This window comes from Amia ocellicauda, chromosome 2 (assembly GCF_036373705.1).
Source record: "Amia ocellicauda isolate fAmiCal2 chromosome 2, fAmiCal2.hap1, whole genome shotgun sequence".
NCBI lineage: Eukaryota > Metazoa > Chordata > Actinopteri > Amiiformes > Amiidae > Amia > Amia ocellicauda.
In genome coordinates this window covers 16,249,157-16,274,067 of record NC_089851.1, presented here as the reverse complement: position 1 = coordinate 16,274,067, position 24,911 = coordinate 16,249,157, and the positions used below count along the sequence as shown (strand labels likewise).

At 36.7% G+C, this 24,911-nt stretch overlaps 1 protein-coding gene across 11 annotated transcripts in view; it reads right to left on the bottom strand.

Annotated features, from left to right (window-relative positions):
- The window catches only part of dtna (dystrobrevin, alpha), a 103,413-nt gene that overhangs the window by 57,959 nt on the left and 20,543 nt on the right, over positions 1 to 24,911 (bottom strand). For 2 of the 11 annotated variants that reach the window (XM_066719621.1, XM_066719628.1), the window contains exon 1: positions 20,419 to 20,712. The exons of 1 other annotated variant lie outside the window; for it this stretch is intronic. In XM_066719621.1, coding sequence (XP_066575718.1) covers positions 20,419 to 20,435 — 17 coding nt within the window. In that variant the 5' untranslated portion in view covers positions 20,436 to 20,712. Of the gene's footprint in view, positions 1 to 3,729; positions 3,824 to 20,418; positions 20,721 to 24,911 lie in introns of those variants that run through there. 8 more of the 11 variants (XM_066719627.1, XM_066719625.1, XM_066719626.1 and 5 more) reach the window with 8 other exon arrangements.

Genomic DNA, 24,911 nt, shown 5'->3' with positions numbered 1-24,911 from the left:
CTGTCGAAGACTGGTGACAGTAACTATAGATGACAAGTGTAAACACCCTGGGGGATTACCAAGAGCACAAGGGACTTTAACTCTTCCCCCTCTGGAGTATCAGAAAATAGAACATTTTATTCTGCTTTTCACTACCATGTCATAGGTATAATCAGGAATGTAGTAGAAACTATATGCAAGTATTCAATGTATACCCACTTATTTGAGTGCACATACAGCATGTTCATGCTCAGTTTGAAGGCTGAACACCTCCCTTTCACAAGACAATGCATCCGTCATTATATCTTTTTGCATGACTATACCACTGTGTACTTTCTATGCTTATCATAATCACTATTCCATAAAACACTGTATGAGCCTTGGGCCATGATTGGTCACTGCAAATTATAGCAATTGCTTGCATCCGTTAGCATACTTATATTTTGATCCTATTTCATGTCACAAATATGAACCTGAACATAAGCACTGTCAAAATAAAGTTTAGAGGTTTTTTAAACCCGAACCTTGACCTAGAATGTGTACATGTCATATTAAAAATATAATGGACACAAAAAAAAGTAATCCCATCAACACTGAATGCCAATAATGGTTTAGTAGTGTGGCAATCCTGCCGAAAACCATGCCCATTATTGCATGCTTATTCAGCTTTTTCCCTTCTACCAAACTAAATGCCACTGGAACAGCCAGAACAAAAAACTGTTGAATGTTTTGTGAAATATTTGCAGGTGGAGGTTTGGCCTTGAATAAAGGTTGCTTTAATATGACCTCTAAAACCTAAATTAATTCTCTCTAATTAATAAGGAGATTAAACATTTAAACAAGTTACAGGGTTGTGCAATATTATTACTACTTTTTATTGATTGACTATTTATATTTTTATATTTGTTATGCCCCCCCTTTTTTATGTATGTATTTATTTATTTATTTATTATTTGTGGTGTGTATGTTTTTATGTATATGTGTACCACTGAGGAGAAGCGCTAAATTTCGTTGTACCGTTGCGCAATGACAATAAATGTATTCTATTCTATTCTATTCTACCCTCTCAGAAGACACCACAAAAATGTGTGGTACATGACAAAAGTGTCTTATAGGAGAAAAAATGTATTTAATGGGACAGCAGTGTCATATGATGCAGCAATTTACTCAAGACACATCTTTTCAGACTGCACTTGTAATTAGTCTTTAATTCTCCTGTAAGATTGCACAACTTTTTAATATCTTGTCTGCACTTATCAGCTTTTACAATCTAGGATGTAAGACTTTATATATTGCTTATTATATCTCCTATACACTCTAACTAGTAAATGGTTATACCCAGTGATATAGTAGATAGTCTAATTAATTATTACTGTTTCAGCATTTATAAGCGAGCAAATAAATAAATAAATAAATAATATAGCCTACTTACAAGAGATTCCAGTGTAACAGAAATAACTAGAGCAGCCTTATCTATATTTCATGTTTCCCTATAGGATTATATAGAGTGAGATATTAAGAGTGAGAGCAAGTCCATGCCATCTGCTTTACACTGGCCTCTGTAGATTAATGTTTAATACATACTGAACATTACCAACTCACTATGAGGTTCATTCTCAGAAGGCCTTTCTTGATGTTTTGTTTTATTAGACTTTAGATTAGATTTTATTTTATTTTAGTTTTATTCTGGATTTGTTGCATGTCATCACATACGTCAAGCATGGTAAATGGTAGTTCTGTGCGTTTGCCAGGAGCGTCATTAGCTTGGCAAGAAAATTATGTACGAAGTGCGTTATATCTGGATCTGTTCTCGCTGCTATGTAGGATGTACTTGAACTAATCTCTAAGCATTTCTAGTAATAATTTCTTGTTCAACATGAATCTAAATGTCACAAAACACAAGGAAGATTTCAGTATTAAAAGGCACCTTCAAGTACTAGTAATAGTTTTGGTCCAGTCTCAAATTGGAAAAAAACAATGTAATATAAACATTTCCCAGCTAGTTCATAGTGAAACGTACTTTACAATAATATACCATACATTACAATTATATAATAACACTACAATTATTAAAGTTTGAAGCATCAATGCATTATTAAACAAATGCCAAGGTGAAATGTATGAAGTCACACACTTTGAATTTGACCCTTAGGGATTTGTAACAGGCAAGTGTCATCTTTTTTTTCCTTCTTCTCTCAATCAGAAACTGAATTTAATCTGGCTAAAACACTGCTTCATTGATAAATTATACATGAGAATAGCTTCTTAGAATGTTATGGAGTGGTCTAAATCTCAGAGGCATCTCTATTGATTGAGCACACCCAAATACACTTTCCTTTTGTGGTTCTCCTGGTGTTCAAACACACCAAAGGGACTCCACTCTAGGGAAGCTGACATTGCTGTGTAATGCTCAGAGCCACAGACAGATGCAGCATCATATTTATTTAAAAAAATGAACAAAAGAGAAGCCATCTGAGGCATACCGGTTCCTTATTGTTGGTGTTCAAAGATCATGCAAAACTGCACATATATTTACTGCATAAATCCAGACTTTTCACTGGGGTAATATATGTTATTATAACAATAACGGTCATTATTTTCTTGAAATTAGATTCCTTTGTGTGTATGAGGCAAGGTACACAGAAAAATAAATATGCTAGTGCAGTTATAGCTCAATTTGAAGACTGCAATTCACATAAAATTGCACTTTAATATGCTCTCTGTTTCATTGCTTTAGTTCTCTGTCTTCAGAGTGGCAGGTTGCATATGGTTTGACAGGACTTGGTATATGGGGCCTCCCTTTAATCTCTACTGTCAGCCAATCATCACTTAAAGCTGAACTGCTAAGCTGAGAAAGCCCAGGACCAGCTCACCAGTCTCTGCCTGGCATCTTCAGGCTCACAAACTGTATTAGTGTGGCCCCTGTGAGCACAATGGCTAGCTTAGTGCCCTAATTAATAAAACAAGTCTGGATATCAGTCAAAAATATAAAAATATAGAAAGAAATTGCAATCAGTCATGGCCACAAAGCTCCTAAAACCTTCTGATCCTAGTATTAACTTTACATGTATACAAAAGAAAAAATGAAAAAGAAAGCAAATTTGGAACTATGTTATGTATAGTGCATGTATGATAGGAAACAGTCTGGACAATGCTTCTCATTGCATTTACTATCCACATAACATAAATAGCATATGAAAGTGACAATGCATACAGCACTACTGAGTGTTTTTTTCTGTTAATTCTGGGCTGGATCCTAACAGCAACTGACTGAGTGCACAGTTTCAAAGAATACAAACTGCACAGCGTAAACATCCTCCACACTGCACACATTCTGCTTTTTTTGTTGTTGCTATTGATACCACCACATTCAAAACCCAATACATTGCAAATAGAAGACATTAGACAGGCAATCCACATGTTGTGTGCTAAACAACATTCTGCATCTCAACAGATTGTTCAGTCAGTAATAAGCAGTTGCGGCTAGCAGCTGTTCAGTAAATTGACTCCACTTACTAGATATGTATAGCAAGGTGCTTCCTTACAGAAAATAGCTGAATCTTAATTTACACTTTGTATCACCTTTCAAACAAAACTAACCATAGTCCACTTAAAAGGATATGTGCCTGTATGGGTAGTCAGTGTGAATTGTGTTTAAACTAATCTGAGAGTAAAAAATCCAAACATTATGTATGTCACATTTCTGAAGAGAAAGAACCTTCAGAAAATTTAAAAAAGTGTAATCCTTACCTGCAACACAAGTGCTGGAAACCCTTAGTGACCCTTATTCCATTGAACAACTTGAGAGAAACTCAGATGAACTCTCATTACAGCAGAAGGCAGGGTAGGCTACATTGTGCCACTATGCCTCGGCGCACTCTGTCCCAGGCAATCTAATACACCTCATCATGTGGTCTGTTGCCATGGCGCCACCAAACCCAGCAGTCCCACTATAAAAGGCAGGGGGACGTTGTTTCACTCTTCATACGAAAGAAAGGGGAACAATGTTTGCAGTAACCTACTTTGTAGAGCGCCACAACCTTTCAGCTTGCGATAAACTCCGCTGGGAGTTAACGTCTTAGCAGTGGAAATGTAATAAAAGAGTACAAGGGAAAATATAAAAATATATATTTAAACAAAAATAGCTAAAAAGCTTATTAAGAAAAATAAGATCATGGTTGTTGTGATTTTATTGAATGTAAAGACAGAGTTTGGTTTTCTATATGAAGACATGAGGCTGCAGCTGCACTGTTACTTTGATATCCAGCTGCAGGTTTATCACATCATTCACTGTCATTCTCACTTTTTCCATTTTCATCTGAAGAGCAATACTTGTTAAATCCCTAGACAGATATGCAACATTCAGTCAGGAGGCTGTCTTTTATTATTTGTGCCTATAAAACACTGATGGTGATCTTAGGAACTTGTTTCATAAATAACATTAACTATATAAAATTGAATATTACTACCTTATATATAGTGTGTGAGACTATTTTAACACTGTGGAAAAAAATAAATTTTGTTGAAGCTCAGTAGGAAACTATATGCAACAGAGGGGACATTCACCAGAAGTATATCACAGTGGTGAGAAAAAGACCGCTAAGAAGAAAAACAATTATACTGGAGACCCAACAGTAAGAATGATCTTCTTTTAATTAAGATTAGTCTTCAAAGATTACAATGTGTTATTTAAAAATACTTAAATGTATTGAGGAGAAAAATCGAATTTGCAAGGTTAATGTATTTAATGCTTGTTCAGTTTCACTGGATAAAGAGCATATCTAGAAATTAAATAACTAACTTTGTCATTTAATTAATTCCATTTAAACTTATTATACAAAGTGAACTGATTGAAACTGAAAGAACTGTGAATATGGATATCTAGTTTAAACAATAATATGTATTAAACACCGTGGAAATGTTTGTTGACATGCACTTTTCATGACTGCATAATCAATCTGAATGTTGTTTGCAGACTTGCAATTGGTGAACTGCTCATAACTTCAACTCCTGAGATGCAGAAATAGAACAGCTTTTTCAAAAGGTTTCCCTTGAATTACAGTCTTTTTAGAAAAGTGTACAAAATAGACATGACTAGTAATGACTGTATTAAGTAGCTATACACCTGATTTACACTGAGTGGCCACTTTATTAGGTACACCAAACTAATAGCAAAGTGCTCCCACTTTTGCCCTCAGAACAGCCTGAATTCACTGGGACATGGACTCAACAAGGTATCAAAAGCGTGCCACAGGGATGCAGGCCCATGTTGACTCAGTTGCTTCCCATAGTTGTTGCAATTTGCCTGGTGGTGAATCTGTACTCTGAATAGCTCATTCAATCTCATCCCACAGATGCTAGACCAGATTGAGATCTGGTGACTGGGCAGGCCACTGCAGTAAGCTGAATTCACTATCATGTTCCAGAACGATTCCTGGACAATTTAGCCTTGTGGCATGGAGTTTTTGCCATATCCTGGTCCTCCTATCAGTGTGAATAAGCAGGAGCCATGATTTTTCCAGTCCTCCATTGTCCAGCATTTGTGTTCCTTAACCCACTGCAAATGCAGTTTCTTGTGTTTTGCTGAAGGAATGGAACTTGGTTAGGTCGTTGGCTGCCATTCCCCATTCGTGACAAGGTATGAGGAATTGTGCCATCTGATATGCCTCTTTTAGAACTACTGTTGTACTCAGCTGTTATTTGACTGACTGTAGCCCATCTGTCTATGCATAAGTTGTGTCAACCTCCGTCGTCCTCTTTCTTCAACAAGCTTTTTCGGACCTCGGGACCGTTGTTGGCTGGATGTCTTTTGGATGGTGGACCATTCCCTATACACCCATGACATTGTCTTGCGTGAAAACTGGCTTGGTTGCTGTTTCGGACATACTGACACCGGAGAGTCTGGCACCAACTACCATGCCTCGCTCAAAGTCACTAAAATCTTTTGTCTATTCTCCCTGTGAATGGCACACACACAAAATCCCTATTTACCTGCTTACCTGCTTTAAATAGCATAGTCTGAATACGTGGTGCTGTCACTGACTGTGCAGCATATTTAATGGAAAGGACTGATATACCTAAAAAGTTGCCACTCAGTGTATATTCCTTAATAGTGTATAATTAAACACTTGGCCAGGCATACAATGCCTCAATCTTTCTAAAATGCCAACCCCCCCGCCCACATGCTTTATTGTTCAATAGTGTAGAAGTTGCTGACAGAGACTCACAAAGCAGACAACCAATACACCCTTAAATGGACAATAAACGTAAATATATACAAACATATATATCTACAAACATATTTTGTAACACCAACCAATTGACTACACACAGGGTTTAGAGGTCCTAATGTTGTTTGATAGTCTGCCAAAAAACATTATTTTTCAATTCCTTGAGGTTCAAATCTGTTATGGAGAAATTAATCTAGACCACCTGAGCAACTTCAAAGAGAACACAATGTTCACTTGTAAAATATCTCCTTCAATTTTACACTATGAAAGTAAGTTTTTGGAAAGGAATTCCAAAGTTAATAAGCCAAATGATTAATATTATTAATGTCTACTCTCAGCAAGAGGAGCTGTTGCAGTTTAAGTGGTAAGAGCCTTATTATAATGTCTGTTAATAACAGGCCGATACTTGGCAAAGGTTAAAAAGACACTCTGCTGCAGTAATTTATGGGTCTGACCGAGTGCTCTGAATACAAGTCATCTGAGTCCTTTATAGTAACCGTCAGCTGTTGTCTCTGAGGGCAGCCCTTTATGTCAAGCTCAGTGCGTTTCCACATGTTACTGTTATGTGATAGCAGGGCAATGTCCCGTCATGCTCAGCACAACAGGTGCGCTTTGAAGAGAGCTATGTTCCTCAGTACAGGACAGCAGGGAGGCAATATAAAAGGGTGATGAAACCTAAAAGGCATCCTGGTGCAGACTCATAAAGTTAGCACAGTACAGTCAACCAGACACTTTATAAGGAATGAAACCAGGAATGTTAGTGTACATTGTTACTGTGTTGTTTGGTTCTTATACACGTCCTTGTCGAATGCACGTGTAGACACATAGATACGGGTAAAAATGTCTGACTCCCCAATTCTCAGCACGAGAAGTCTCACCGCATGACAGCCCAGTCACATAGAAGTGCAGCCTGTTTTATCGACCACCCTGAAACAATGCTGTGTCTTTCACGCAGTACAGAACAAAATGCATATATTATAATCCTTGCCTCCGATTAATCATTCCCTCTGATTATCTTAGCACTCTCATTTAACAAGGGCCATGGTACTCTGCCATGAGTAAGAGAAGGTGGGGGTGGAGAGGGATCTGGCACTCCTGTTTCTATTGTACAAAACCACTTCAAGAAAAGGTCAATACACCCATTTTGACACAACCATGGAATCAGCAAGTATATATATATATATATATATATATATATATATATATATATATATATATATATATATATATATTGTTTTTTTAAGCAGGAACCACTAAGTCACTATCCACTAAAGCTGTTTCTTGAAGTAGTTAAAAATGCAAGACAATCTATATATATCACAGGCATGAAAGCATGGGAACCCTGCTGGGCACATTTGAAATGTCTCAACTGGTTATTCTGCCAAAGATAAATCTAGCATTTCTTACATCATTGATTAACAAGCTCCATGCAAACAATGATATTAATAAGGACATATTCTATTTAAATGTAATATTTTAATAAGACATCTGCACACTAATGAAAGCCAACAAAGTGGGAGCACTGGTGACTCAATACTATGACCAATTAGTGGGGGCTTCATTGATCCAAACAGGGAATTCAAGAAAATAAAGACAATAAAGCTGTGTATCTCTCACCGAAGCAACAGAAAATATCATGTTCTTTCGAGATACAGAGATAAAAAAGAAATACTCCTTTACGTAAGCATAGACTGTGCCTTTGAAGGCAGGGTTTGTGTTGCTTTTTGATGTTGTTATAAACTCTATTCCTGGTTGCCCTAACATATTCTTCACTGACTATCCTCAAAAGGATGAATCATACTACAATATACAGTCTCCACCATCATTATAAGGCATCCCTTGACACTCTGCATGGGGTTTAATAATTTGGATATAGTCAATGAATAAATTCAACATCAATGTGTGTTTAAGTTGCAAATAAAAACACAATGTAATACCTTCTAAGGCTTTCACCTCATCTATTTATTTCTAAGACCCATTGGGGCATACATTGCACAGCCTATGGTACAAATAGCTGACTTATTTCCCTTTTTTCCCCAAAGGTGCATACTGATGTGTATTTGTACTTTCCAATAAAGGTCTTTTGTGTGGGTATATGAACACACTCAAAACAAAGCAAAGGATGGAAAGCTGGGAAACATCAAAAGGGTTACAACAGTCATTAAAATGAATGCTTGGCCTACATCCAGTTTACTTGATTGTGAACAGCTGTCTTTTCATAAAATTATGGATGCTGTAACTAATCTTTCCATTTATTACAAAATATAAATCTTCTAAGTATTATATTCATATCTAAATCAATAATTCCTAAAAGTGTTTCCACTCATTTCCACAGTATGTTTCTAATAAAGTTTTTGATAAAGGTCTACAATGAAAGAGTTCAAATGTGTGCAGATAACTAATCTATCATCTTCCAAACTCAATATTAACACAATTAGAGTAATACATGGGAAAAAAAGACCTCTGTAATATCCCTTTTATTGATATTGTGGCGGGGGGGGGGGGGGGGGGGCGTATTTATATATTTTTTGGCCAGGAGATTTGGGGGAGAGATTGATATACTAAAAACAACACATCATAGTTGTCCTTGGGTGAGTTGCCACAGGGGCATCCAGCCTCCAGCTCACACAATTACTTACTGGCCTTACTCCACATCTCACGTTGCATTTTTCACCCCCAAGGCAAGGTTTTATCCCAGGTTAAGGGGTGAGTTTGCTCCAGGTTGAGGGTTTTGCCGCAAGTTTGCCCTGTAAGTATGTCTGCAAACTGAATACACTATTGGTTTACATACAAGATTGTGCTTTATGAATGGGCCTCTTTGTTTTTAATATTGCTGTAACCGAATTTAACATCCAAGTAATATATTCATCACAACCATATAACACCATCCTGGCACTTTTCCAAAAGCAGACTTGATACTACAAGCAGCCATCTTCTGTTCTCAGTTTTATCATAATGTATTTGTTACCTGAGAAAATGAAACTCTGACCTCACTACACAATGAAGGCATTGATAAGCACACACCACTAGCAGGACAAGAGCCTTTCTCAGCAGAAACACAAAATAAATAGAATACATTATTGCAGAGGTTCACAGTGTGGACAGGAGCCAGAGAAAGAAAGATACAAAAGTTTCAGAAAGTTTATTCCATATAGTAAAGCAGAAATATTAAGGGAAGGGTAAGACAGGTTTCGGAGGAACAAACACAGTTAAAGGGAGATGCAATTATATTTAACGTAAATACTGAAGATTGAATGCAAAGCAACCTATTTTAGATTTCTACATTATTACTATATATAGTTTCATAGGACAGATGGAGAATGTATATAATGATTGCTCTGAAGTGTGAAGTTTCAGGGAAAGTTTTAAGAAAATGTTAAGATGAGATACTATAGGAAATATAAAGAACAGACTGACAATGCCTGACCTCAGTCTTGCTTTGATAAAGATATCACAGGCTGTCAGCATAAATTTGCAGAATGAATGTTACTGTTATTACAGGGGATTTTGAATACTGACAACAGCACTTGGACAGAACAGCCAACTCATTATTGACCTTTCACCTTTGCCACTTTTTTTTTGGTGGTGGGGGTGGGGTTATATAAAAAAAAAAACTGTATGAATCTGTTTTGGTCAGAAAATGTATATGCTGTGACTGTTGTTTGTAGACTAGAGATTAGAGCTTCTGAATGGAAATCAATACCAAGCAGCTACACTAGGGCGGTAGTGTGGAGTAGTGGTTAGGGCTCTGGACTCTGGAGCACAGGGTCGTGGGGGCACTGAATTGTACCCCTGAGCAAGGTACTTTACTTAGAGTGCTCCAGTAAATGCCCAGCTGTATGAATGGATAAATGTAAAAAATAATGTGATATCTTGTAACAATTGTAAGTCACCCTGGATAAGGGTGTCTGCTAAGAAATTGAGTAATAATAATAATAAATTATCAGAAATGTCAAAAGATTTCCAAAACCTTTGCCAGTGCAAAACATAGCATAATCATATGTTTACATCCCTATGGAAAAGGAATCTATTCATGAAAAAGCCTGAATACTACTACTACTACTACTACTACTACTACTACTACTAGTAATCATCATCGGCTACAACTTTTCAAAACAGTGTATGTGTGTGTGTGTGTGTGTGTGTGTTGGTGGGGGGGAATAACACTTATACAAGATTACACTTGTAGACCTTTTAATATGTTAATAGGTTCAATGCAATGTATTGTGATTTTTCACCTGTTACATCATAATGAGATCACCCACAAAGCTAAACCACAGAAAAGCATTTTCTTTGGGGGGTGGGGTGTCTAGCGCTCTCAGGATGCTGGGAATCGAATCACTGCCTCAGCATAGAAGAGCAGCACCATATCACTGTAGTGTGTATCTAACGTATACAACACTGTATTTGAGTTTGTATGACCTTTGTAAATCACCTTGGATAAAGGCTTCAGCTAAATGTAATAATAACAATAATAATGTGATACATAGCAACATGTCTAGTAATGTAAACGTCTTAGGTCTAGGATGTTCTGTTAGTTAAGGGAATAAATAATTGTAATAACAGTTGCCTGTTAGATGTTTATTATGTTTCTAAAGGTGTTAACCTTGAATTGTAGGCAATTGCAGCTGGATAAATGCATTTACAATGCTTTGTACAGAAACCTACTAATATAAAACATTTTAGACCACAGGTACATGGGTGAACATAGGCTTGAACCTTTTCCTGTTTCAGCTGTGTAATTGGTAAAATCCTTTTTTTCTTGTAACAAAAAAACAATTCTTACAAATGTACAGATCTCTTACTTACAGATCATGTTTTCTACTTGAAATGTTAATAGTCAGATTTGTACTGACCACGTAAAGCTTTTGGAAGAAAGATGTACACTTACAACACCTGCACTGGATAACTAAAAACTAAAAACAAAAACATGATAGGTTTAAGTCAATAATAAAAAAACAGGGGGGGCTGATGATAATTGTTGTCTCAGCTTGACCTGCACTCTATTTCTATTCTGATCATTTGTGAAGATTTCAGCTACAAAATAATAAATATATTCCCAAAACACTGGTCTATCAAAAAGCACAAAAAGCCAACACTGGTCTGCATATTAATAAAGAACTGAGATTGGTATGTACTGCACTTACAGGGTATGGGAACTTGCTGGTTTGTCTGTTTTGATTAGTGCATATTCTTGCTATTTGGGAAGTTGAGTGAGTACACTGGGTAATACCAACAGTCAGTGTCGATGAACACTATCCAAATTCATTCCAGGATGGCGCTCAGCACAAGTACACGCCTTTTAAAAAGAAACTGTATTGATTGATCCAGCACTAGGTTAAATAAAGGGCTTAAATAAAGCTAGTATTTATAAATCAACACACGAGAGGCTACAACTTTGTGATTTGCAATGCATGGGTGGGTCAAAGTTTTGATTTTGGTTAGCACTAAGTCTAATATACAGTAATTACTGCCAACACTGTAAACAGAGAGATCACTCTCTATAATCCAGAAACACTCCTTCCTCAGCCTTCATTCAAAGCAAGCCAGGCTGCAGTAAAACACTCCATATGTATTGTTTTCTTAAACCCTTCTATTCTGTCCTACATTATAGCAAAGTAATCACCTTTCTCTGTGCATCTGACTTTTTGTCACATTCAGTCCAAGACAGGGACCTGACACTGTCACTGAGTACCGAGTAAAGACCTCTATTCTGACTTGCAGGTTGCTTTTGTGAACCCTTAACTCCTGTCCCCCAGGTAGTAGGGTTTAGCCCTGAATGTAGTTAATACCATTCGATGACTGGCAGAGGAAATGTGTGACAAACACCTTGTTTTCTACCTCAGTGTAATAGATTATTGAATTGCTCTTGAATTTCCTAAATGGTTCACTGCATCTTCAAGAGCTCAGGGCATTTGTGGTGTCACTCGCAGTGAAATAATTACCTGTTCTCTTGCCTCTGACCAATAATTAGGCCACCCACACAATGTTTATGCACTTATAGATGCAGTGAAATAAAATACAAATGTGACTATAATTAAACTCAGAGCACTGACCTTTCACAAAGAAAATTAAACTCTGATTCGTGTTTCCTAAATTAAGTCTGTGATTCTTTAGGGCAGCAAAATAAAATGTGTCAAATCTGTCAGGGAAACATTAACCTACATATTAAACCTGCATTTGATGTTCTGTGAAAACAAACCATAAAAAACATACTTGATGGAAATAAGCATTTTTAGCTCATTAATCTCACTATAATATGGAATATAAAAGTACAACAAAAAGGAAAGCAAACCGTCATTTGCTTCTGTAACGATAAGTTTCTTCGTCCAAATATCAATACAACACTGTTTCATTGCAGAGCCCATGAGCACATATTATGTATCAGTTCAGAAGAGCAAAGCAAGGGGCACATTTCCTTTAACCTCCTGTAGGTGTAATGTTCAGCAGAAGGAAACCAGAGGCTTCGAACAGTGATCCAATGGGAACACAATACAAAAGACTGAGAGAAATACGTTTCCTAGCCTTGCGTTTTTAGTTTTTTTTCTACAAAATAAAGTAGAAGACTAAAGTGTATAAAATTCACATCAAAGGCCGCATCGGAGATTTTTTGCTGCTACTCAGATCTGTACTCTTTTCTCCTTGTGGACATGATTCCTGAACTCTTTGAGGCTTTGAGCACTTCACTAGCAAAAGACACTCTCCCAAATGAGGCACTGGAGTTGATCTGTATGAGGTGAAACATTTACCAAATCCTTTCTATGCAGCTTACAGTCTAAATCTAGAGACCTTGTAGAGCAAATGTAGCCGTGTGAAACACTAGAGCATGAAAATATGGATTAACAAAAAACAGGACTCTCACAGCAATGAAAAGAGCATATAATATTTGATTTCACTCAATTTTCTAACCATCTGAGGACTCATACAGTGCTCAAAACATTGAACCAGCCATCAGAATGGCTACATCTGATTGATCTCGAAGTGGAAAGATGCTTTATTTCTTTTGTTGGAAAATTCCCTTCAGAGGGTATGATAATCGGTACTGCTGAGCTACGTAGAACTCCTTCACAAATCCATCAGAGTCTTCACAGGTCTCTTCACATTATGTTACTGCTAACCCCCATTGCTCAGTAGGCCCTTATTGCAGCACAACACAATACCCAAGCGAGTGCTGATAAAATGTCTCGACATTCTGCTACAAGATTTCTCGGTCAAGTTTAATTGAAATGTAAATCTTCATGTTAACCTTTACTCATATTCATTTCAGATGTTGCATACCAGCTATGTTGTACTCCAGCAGTAAACAAAACTGAAAACAAAAAGACAAGTTCACATTAAAAAATTCATTTGAAAAAGCTAAAAAGAGTTGTGTACACTTTTTATCCATTTTAGTATCCCCTCTTTGTGTAGATTCAATATTTTATTGAGAAATAAATACAAATAATTTTCTGAAAACAAAAAGCGACACAGATTTCTAATTTTGTGTTAAGTCATCAAATATTCTCATTAGATTTATAATTATAGTGTTGGTTTGCATTCCAGATGAATTGATAATTTTCACAAGGCAAAATTATTTCACTTCAGATGAGCATCACAAAACCCATTATATAACATTAAAACATAGAACTTGTTAAGTCATCTGTAATTAAGTGCAGCGAGCAAATGAAACATTATTCATGTAACAAAACATGGACAAAACGGATTCCTCTTCCTAGAAAATATATACAATTTGTTGACAGTGAATTTGAACACTGGGTGACACACATTACATAGATCTATATAGGATAGTTATATTTGGCCATGAAAAGTCTTTTCCATGACAGTCAGTCATTTCAAACTGTGCTAAGTGATAGTCTGTTAACCAGTTTACCAGTGTGGATGTTGTGCAATGAGCTTCACGTTCTAGTGTGTCTACGTCTAAAATATGAAATGTTGAGCATGCACACAAAAATCATGCATTGTTCTAAAAATAAGCATGTTAGAGGACAAAAACACCAAATGGGATATAAAATTATATCTGCAATTTCATACCTCTAATCCAGTTGTCTTGCCTTTTAAAGGGGATCATTGTCCTCTCAGAAGTCCACACAACTGCATCTATTAATCAGTTAGCAGTGGATTCCAGTTAAAAATGCTAACCTTTAATGAAAAATGTCTAGGAAACACCTTACAAACATTAAACCACATGCGTTTTGGCAGCTTGAGGAATGCTTCATGAGTGACTTCTCATTGGCACATTGATTTCCAGCCATAACCCTCAGAAACAGAAATCTGCAGATCACATTAGAAAGAGTAACAAAAGAGTTAAAAGCAAGATGCTTTTGCTGTTCAATGATGGAATGCAAGGGTGAATACAGAGGAGGGGCCGTGTCCACTCAGACTCTGTGGCTTCCTTAAAAGATAAAGTGACTCATGTCTGTATAGGAGAAAAAAGCATGCTCTAATATTGCCTCTGGCTAAGAAATTATCCCCATAGCATTTAGAAGGGCTGTATCAGCCTCTACACATTCTAATATATAAAGGTCTGATAGAGATAATCTGACATCAGAATGTATGCTCTATTTCTTCTATTTTTTCTCTCTACAGGAATGTACTGTAATAAGTCACATACGATGCCAGCATTCAGAAAACCAGTGTTTTGAAAAACATAATTTACATCTTACAGTTACAGATGAAACCACTAATCTGCATCACACATTGAATTCACCTAAGATACCAGCCCTGCAGGCACAGTCACTGCTAATGAAAGGCTGCTCTGTGTTTTTGCATTGTTTTCAATACCCTGCGGCTATATTCAATGTCGCTATATTAAATTAAAACCGGTGACTTAAACAGCATTAGTTAGTTAGTTAGTTATAGTTACAAAAAGCATATTTTCAGTCTACATCTAAGTCTGGATATTTAGGCCTACACAAACACTATCCATATCAATTGAAGCCTGCAATATATAGGCTATATTTTTTTTCAACTGTTATGCTTTTGTGATTTTAAGGTTTATGAAGTTCAGTAATTACTGCACAACGGTGTAGTCACCATTGGAATTAGAAAGTAATGAGGATAACTCCACTAATTCACTATAGAAGAGGTCATCATACAAATAAATAGGCCATGCATAATAAGGTCAAGTGTATAGAAGGGTGTAAAGCCTTCACTTCTCATTTACATCTTGTATGCAGGGCCAAAAATCTTGCATAGACACCTGTATTTCCTTGCACAGTCGCTGATGGAGATTTCCCTGATGAGATGTGTTGCATCACAGGACATGTATAGAAATCTACACACCGTCTATAAGGACATTTTGCGTTCTTCTAAAGAAAGACAGCGTCCAGACTTTTGGTCTGTTGCTGCTCATCACTCGAGAGCAAAGCAAGTGAAAAGTCTGCTGGTTACAAAGCACTCCTGGGCAGCCCGTTCACATTCCTGCACCGTGTCGTGCACCACAGAGCTGTCTGTCCACACTTATGTGGCAGACCACATTCCTGTAAAACTCACAACAATGCCACACATTCTACAGCCAAGCGCCAGCCAATCTTCATGTATCTACACAGCTGTGATTGTTTAACATAGAAGGTCTTAGATAAGATTAACTTAGGTAACATTAACTGTGGTAACATTTGAAAATACAATCATTTGATTCCCTGGACTGCAAAGAGAATGCAAACAAACAAAACAAAACCGTTATGCAACATGCTATGAAGATCAGTAGCCTATTGTCCAGTCAGTCCTGTGGGTTTTCAAACATTTTAACATTTCTGCACTGCCTCCAGGGTGACATTCAAACAAGATGACAATTAACCCCCGAGCGCTCAGCCCCACTGTAAGCCATCCGTAACTGAGAAAACTGCCACCGTACACAAATTGAACCTGTACAGTTTGACAAAGTCTTCAGGTCTTTTAAACAAACATACAGGAGAAAAGAAAACTATTTTGTGTCATGACAGACTTACCAACATCACTACAAAATCTACAGTTTGCATTGCATATTCTCAAAACAGAAAACTTACTGAATGAAATAAAAGGACAAGCCTGATAAACTTTTAAAATACTGGTTGAGTTTACAACAACAACAATGTGCTGTACTCTGTCAATCCAGTTTATGAAAAATAATGGCATAGGCGATTTTCTTTACACATGGTACATGAGAGAAAAAACAAGATAAAGGCTATATTGTAGGTATTATACTGTTACAGACATGCAATGCCTTAGTCTTTACTGTTCTGCTGCCATCTACTAATCTCTATGTTAATTATTTTCAGTTTCAAACTTTAGTTACTTACTTCTGTACCTACTTCAAACAAATTACACTATGACAGCAATGCGATTACTAAAGCACAAGCTTGGCATATTACCCTAATATAAAATCCCAGATTGGAAGCCTGCAGATCAGATGATGTTTGGTATTTGTTTTTATTCCCAGGCTGGACCCACCTAGCATGTCACTTCTCTTAGTGTGCTTACTCAAATATTTTGCATGACATTAGTAAAATGATGTTACAAACACAGAAAAGAATGTGCTGCATGTCATAAGTCCTGCCAACACAGAGGGATCTTTGAATCCAAATTAGCACTGGAGCGCAAACCGTCACAATAAATTGGTTATAGACAGTTCTTTTTTTCTGACATATTAGGACTGTATCCAAAGGTGCATTTCTACAAAGGAAGTACACCCCATCCACCATTGTTCTATCCTTTTGGGTACCTGTTCATAGCTGTTAATGTGAACCAAAGGAGTTGGATTACGTCCAAGTTTCATCAATATGACAACAAACTGCTGATCCGTTCAAAACTGAAGACTATAAATGTGTAAGGGCATTTCTTAAACGCAGTTTGAGGCTCAGTGCTCCGACTGCAGAATGGTCTCCTAGTGTGGGTTTGAATTTCACTCCTGACAGATTTAGAATTAAAAAGCTTTCATCATTTTAATACTATTCTGAAACAATACAGTAACATGAATATAAAATATGTTCAAAAAGAGCTTTGTATATCTTGCAGTGAGACAATTAAATGCTTTTTTGAGTGCTCTGCAGGATTATATTGGACCCAGCAATCCTATAAACAGCTACAAATAATCTTGGTTTTATTCATTGTATGCATGTATTCAATATGTGTTTTAAGAATGGCATAAGTGCATGTTGTATCAATTGGCTTCCAGATAAAACTGATCTAGAGAAACATGCCCACAGACACTTCAAGTAAATGACTTACTTCACATGTCAAACTACTGCTGCACCGGCATCACTATCATACATTCCTTATATCTGCCCTGGTATCATACATATTCAAATGTCTGGGGCCCTGTGCTCAAGTAACCTTGCCTTAAGGTTGAGGGGGCCTGATGCAGGACCCTTTCTCAGATCACATCGAAAACAAGACATGACAGGGGAAAAAAACAACAACTTAATTGTACAACACTAATTTACTGACAAAAAAATTATTCTGGATAACTGGAGAAGTATAGCATATTATATATATACACACACACACACACACCAACATTTTTATTTCAATTTTATATGCAGTATTCAGACACGCACACACGCATTGCAATCCTTCCTAGACATTCACTATATAACTTCTACCCTGTTCCAGCAAACCCTTATTTATATAACAAAACATTTACTTCTTACTTTTTTCCACAGCTGGAACATTTTCAGATTACATTCTGTCTCAGTTACTAAATTTCACCTAAAGCGGTGCAAACATCCACCTTTAATTGTACAGTTCTGTGTTCCCCAATTAAAGTGATAACCCAAGAGTACAAACATGCTGCACTGGATTCTCTCTTTTCAAAAGCAGTATTTTATTTCACATTACGAGTAATCCAAAAATTAGACTAGCAGTCTCTTTGTATGTTCTCTTCTTAACAAATAAGGCCAATTTCCTTTTAATAATTGTAACACATGGGTAGAGGGCCTGAAACAATGAACCTCCAACCCTGTGCCTCACAAAGCCTCCTAGCCATGTGTTTGACTGTCTAACGCTCAATCCATCATGTCTTATTACTCATTTACAAATGCCCTCTATCATCTACAATGGCAGGCTCTAACTGTACCTCAGCTGAGTGTAGTCTCCCATTGTACACAGCAGCTTCAATAGTGGCGAATTCTGTCTTTATAAGGCTGCTACGTTTATAATTGTATATGACGCATCTGTAACTACTGTGAACCAACAGCACAAAGGAATGTAAATTACAAGAACATAAAGGATAGGCAGTAATACACCCTTTCATTTCTATAGACTTATGGAACTATTACAGTGATCATAGAGTAATTTGGAAAGCAGGACTCACCTATTTTGAGCATCTTGAACTGTATTTCTGTTCGCTGCACAATATGGTGTGTCACAAACTGACTGAATAGATCAGTTGCATCCATCCAACACCTGAACTAGCTCTGCTTAACTTCGTTGTGCACACTATGGTTCTGTGTAGTATGTGCATTTGAACAAAATGGTAGACGCTTGAAAATCCCAGTCACTGAAACTATGGTTATGCAGAGACGCATCACTGCTAGGCTTTTTTCACACTGATGTCATTCAAGTCTGGTCTAAAAATGCACACTCGAGAATGCTTCTTTAGAATTCAGCAATAAACCTCCAGCAAAAATAGAACAGTAATGTCTAGTGTGAGTAACTGCTCATGTGTAGCCAGGAAGACGTTGCTGTCTTCCTTTAGTTACTTAATATCGGTTTAATAATATAGCTAGATCAAAACACAATCTGTTCAGGATAATTTCTTATAAACAAATAGGCCTAGATCAAATTGTGTTTAATTTATTGTCAAACGCCACTTTGTACTATTTATAAATTAAAAAAACAAAACAATAGGGTGTATACTTTGCAATTTGTGGGTGGGCCATAGTTATAATTTGGTCGGTGCCATAGTCTTAATTACTCCTAAAACTGTTGCTGCAATCCTTGCCAATTTAGTTGCATGGCATTCATATTTGTAATACCTATCCTGCCCAAGTTTTTATTTATTCTTTCCAATGCTTTGTATACATCTTTAAGTATTGGAAAAAATATTACTTATGAAAAGGGAAAAATTATGCAAAACAGCTTTCCTGACCCAGTTTTTTCCCAGCAATATCTCTCCCCAGAGGCTATAATTAGACACCCACATTAAAACCACAAGATGTGGGAAAGTACTATACAGCTGAAAAATTAGAGATCAAAAACTGATAGTACTACAAAAAGTTACATGAATGGAAGCTGTGGTTGTTGAGACATGATTTGTGTCTACGTTACTTTCAGTTTTTTAGTAATTACAGTATTAATCATTACTCTGTTAGAAATACATTTACACAAGAATGAAGAGTTGCATTGCATTAAGCAGGGGTTTAAATGTTTTGATGCAATCGTACATCTTACATTTGAATCAATTTCTATAATGTATTTAGCATGTTACATAAAAACAATTGTACCATTTTTTCATTTAAAACCAAATCAAAAAGTTGATGCATCATATAGTATGGAAAAAAAAAAAACTGTATGAATCGACATCTGATCAATCTGATCCATTCTGTGTCTGTTGCTTTGTTCAGATCCCTTACACCCTGTCGAAACTCCAACAGCAGGCCCCCACTACCACCCTTAAAAGAAATCTGTCAGTGGTAAGAAAGCAAACGAGCAAACAAAAAAGACTGGCATCGGATTGCAACTCAGCTGAAAACAAAACAGATTATAAATGTATTTTTTTTTTTAAGATAACATACAATCACAGAAGCCTGAATAAGTGCTGTGATGAACTATGTTGCAGCCCATGAAAGAATGCAAGACAAATGTGTTCTGCAAGTGCACCTGTTTGAGACTTCACTTGTGTTTCTACTTTGACAACCCTGAGGAACTACAGCAAATACTGCTCAACCCTTCCCCAAGATACCAACCCCCCAAAAGGTAAAAAGCAGCTGTTATTAAACCTCACATAACAATAAATCATTCACTCTTTATGTGCCTACTGAACTGTTTTAGCTTTTGAAACACCATTACACAAAGGCACTTTACATTCCCTGCAACTTATCTCTGTTTTGTAATTGAATTTATAAAGCAGTTCTAAATCTTATTTTATGTGCTTAGCCTGTAAAACAACCACTACTAATGCAATTCAGGCAGCTCAGTTACTTAAAAGGGAACACGGCCTCATTACCTATGCCACTAAATCGGTTGTGACAAAAAAATGAAATCTGCAAATGTTTCTTAATTTTAGACTTACCCTACAGTGTGTACCATCCTACGTTCTTCTGTTGCTGCTGTGATTTAGAGAGCTACTAGTCCTTTGTGTTAAGACAGTCATCAAAATCCTTGTCTGAAGGGGCAACAGAATAAAGTAAGAGGGGAAAGAATGAAAGCGGGCCAGCAGGGATCTGAAATTAGAAACTGGCTGGAGACGCAGCTTGCACTGCCTCTATCTTTAACTTCAAATGACTGGGTTCCACATTCCTGCGCAGCCCTGCTGGCGGATGGCTGCTCTCTGCTCTCCAATCACAGCGCTGCTCCTCTCTCGCCGCTCCCCTGTGCTTTGGCCTCCTCCCAAAACCTAGAATAAATCACTTTGGCTGTCAGCCTGTCTGTCCCTGACAGAACGGAGAAAAGTGGGTTTCCTCCTCTCTCATATTCATTCACATGGCAAGAGCAGTGATAAACAAAAATGATAATGCAGAGGAAAGAAATAGCGGTTACTGATTCACTGGTATTTCTTAAAAGACAAGCCTGACCTTTACTTTTTAAGTTATAGGATCTAGACCCAATGGAGTGGCAGGACTAGAGGTTGACTACTTTAAATCTTCCTATGGATATTGTTTTATAAACTACTAATTTCATGGACAACTAGGACTTTTTTTTTGTTCTTCACATGTCACAATTAATTGTGTTAATATAAATACCCAAGGAGCCAGTCATGTGATGACTACATAGCAGGAATGCAACACCATGGCCTTATTTGTCTTTTATTTATGCTTAGCGTCTATTTTTTACACAGTTGAAAAGAGAGCAAAGGATTATGCACTGAAACTTGGCCAAGATACACACAGTGCACTGCTGATTGATATTCTGGGAAGATTGCTGGGATGGCCGGGGCTCAGGTTGTCATACAATATTTACTGACAAGTGCAGTTGCCTGAGAGAGGGGGATTTATTCACAGCACGTCCTGTGCATTTCAAGCTATGTACGAATGTACTTTAGCAGATTTTACAAAGTATATTTTCTTTAATGATGGATTTATTTTCCTTTTTATTGTATTGCTTGTTTCATATGCATTTATGGACTATATTATTACTCATAATTTCTTATCAGACACACTGACCCAAATTGTTAGTCATATAGTTTACAAAGTAAAAAGCCGAAGCATAGTTCCAATGTACGAAACTACAAAGATTTCATTTATTGTCTTATATGCTAAAATGAGAATTAAAAATGTACTGTAGAAATAAACTAAATTATGATATAGTGGATTTGTTTATTATTTTAACGGGGCACCATCATTCTAAGAAGCAAATTAAAAATGTCATGTCACAGGAAGGGGAGACACAATGTTCTGTGAAACTGTCCATCATATTTAAAAAACAAAATCAGCTACAACCTCAAAAATTATTTTTTCTGTCACATAAAATCATGGCTTACTAGTTTGCGGCTCCCTACTGGATATTATGAGTGTCTAGAGAATTTACAATTTCTTTTGGAAATGGATAAATTGATCTCAATAGATGCGTGTGTAAATGTAAAACGGTGAGGTATGGAAGAATGAATAGGAAAAGAATTAGAATATTGCTTCTTCTCAAAGGAGACATATATATGAGAGATTTCCGCCACACTAACAATACTAGATTTAATACTAACCCTTAAAGAGTATATTTTCATGTATGAAAATGTACACTGACTTCATTCTGTGCTCTGTGTTTTATTGAAAACCACTTATGTGCTCCTTTCTACCACGGACTCCGACATCTGCTCCCATGTTTAATGAAGAGTTGGGGATCCCTGGAGCCTGGCTTGTCTGTGGTCAAGGTCTATGATTTGGCTACATAAATGCATTCCATGATCCCAGATTGCCCATTACCTGAGAAAGTAGCTAATGTTAACCAAGTATAATGATTACTTTATTTTCTATTTATTTCACACACAAAAAAGACAGCATGCATCCAAAACCTGTACTTACTGCCTAAGTTAAGACTTGCCCAGGTTTTGTACATGCCTGTCTGTAAACCTTATCATTCAAGAATGGAACCCTAACATTCAGCATTACATAAATTAGAAAATTACATAAACATTTTCCATTGAAGAATGATAACCTTCTGCATAACATCATCCTAATGGTTTTCATTGCTAGATTGATCTTTTTTGTTGTAGAAAAAAAAAAAAAGCTTGCTCTTATTAAATATGAAATATTATGAAATGTGGACAGATTTACTACAGTCTAAATGTACTTTTTATTCTAAGCTTGGGAATTATATAATATTGACAAACTGGGTGTAGGTCTATATACAAATACTCTATTTTGCTTCATATACTGTAACTAAAGCAATATGGATAGGTATTCAACTGGATGCCAGCTTCCAAATTTGGTAACAAATTAATAATTATTTTGTCAATAGACACTAAGAAGTGGTAAAGAATAATCATTTCCAATTCAGCAATATTCTGTCAACAAGAAGTTTATCATGTTCACTATGCCCCAGAATAAACTAAATACTACAAACTAAAAAACATATAATCATATAATACAAAGGATACATTATACAAATATGTCTGAAAGATTGGTAGGCCTAGAAGTATAATTGAATAGAAACAAAACCCTACTCATTATTAAAAGACAATGTGTAATTGAGTGAGAACTCTTAAAAACATTAAGACTAAAACTAAGGGGTAAAGACTTATGCCAGGATGTAGGACCAGAAAAAAATAAATAGTACAATACCTGAACAAAAACAGAACTCAAAAGACTACATAAAGATAAAATATCTTTAAGAAAATTGCAGTCTGAAAAAGAAAGGAATATGGAGAGCAGAATGTGGTGGATTCAGACAAAACAAAGATAGAGAGAATAAAAGGATAATAAAGTAGAGTGGACGAGGAAGGACGCAGATTTGAAAATGGTGGAGGAGAGAGGCAAGAGGAAATTAAAGGCATGAGATGAAATTCTGAGTCAAATGAGGAAATGGAGAGAAACATTTTACAGCATTATAAACTTAGTGATTTTAACAGCAGCCATGGGAGGAAACTGGAGAACTGGGTAAGCATGCGAGGAAAGAGAAAAAAAAACAAAAAAAACAGAGGGATTCCGACACACACCCATGGGGAACATGTACAAAGAGAAGACAAGATGGGAGAGAGTGAGATACGGTGGGAAACCTGGACGACTGAGAAGTGCCAGAAAACCCAAAACCACAAAGAGCACAGGCAGCTGAGAAGTCAAGACAAATTATGTCAGAGGAAGGAACATACATAGAGTAGAGTAAGTAGCAAACAGAAGAGCAGGATGGGAGCCAGACTGGACAGGGAAAGGGTGCTAAGTGAGGAAAGAAGAGAGATGGCGAGTGAAAGTCTGACCCGTGGGCTTCAGGGAGAAATGAGAGGAAAGTGACAGGGTGTTGGTTCTAGTGGGAGGCAAGTTGAAGTGGGGTTGGAAGTAATGGACCGGATGAATGACTGGGTGTAAGATAGCTTAGAGGAATCTGATGCAGATGATAAAGGTGATAGGAACCGCAGAGGTCCAGATCAGATGAAAGTTTGTACACCAGTGTATTTCCATTAAGCTGAGAACAACTTTCTGACTCAGTGCAAACAGCCCCACTTATTTTCTCTGAAGACTGGACTAATGCAGCTACAAGTATAATAGCACAGACCATTTTCAATTGATCGAACTACATTTTTAAAATAGGAAACATGCAACAGACACCACTGTTGACAATACAACTTCCTGATGCAATGATCAGAAATATTAAATTGATTCTCGTGCTTGGTGTTTATTGCCTTTACTTCATTTTAAATTGCTCTTCAGCCAGAATATAAACCACCAATGTCAAAGCAGTGTAAAAAAAAAACAATGTGTTTCTTCCATAACTATACTGGGGTTGTGAAAAAAAAAAATGTAGCAAGCAAACAATATGTTAGTTAAGTGGCATTTATTTTCCATTTCTAATACAGCTTATTATCCTCAAGCAGCATTCTTCTTCAGACTTCTTCAAACAAATATATATATATATATATATATATATATATATATATATATATATATATATATATATATATAATGGTGCACATGCTCAAATAATTGTTAAATGGTAATATTTTCAATTTAACCTCACTGAGCACACAATCAGCTGTAGTGCAACATGATTTATAATAAATAGACAAATAAAAAGCAGCAACCACCACACAAGGGCATCAGAGGTTTTGCACAAACATCAATATGATTGATTGAATAACTGAACAGAACTTTAAATAAAATATGTAATGATAATGAAAATAAATAGATTTATTTATTTATTTTCAGTATCATTACATATTTTAATTAAAGGGTGGCACGGTAGCGCAGTAGTTAGCGCTGCTGCCTCACAGCTCCAGGGTCCAGGGTGCGAGTCCCTGTATGTGTGGAGTTTGCATGTCCTCCCCATGTCTGCGTGTCCCCAAAGACATGCGGGCAGGTTGATTGGTCCTGGGTGTATTTCTGCTCTGTGATCAGCTCTGGATTCCCCACGACCCTCACC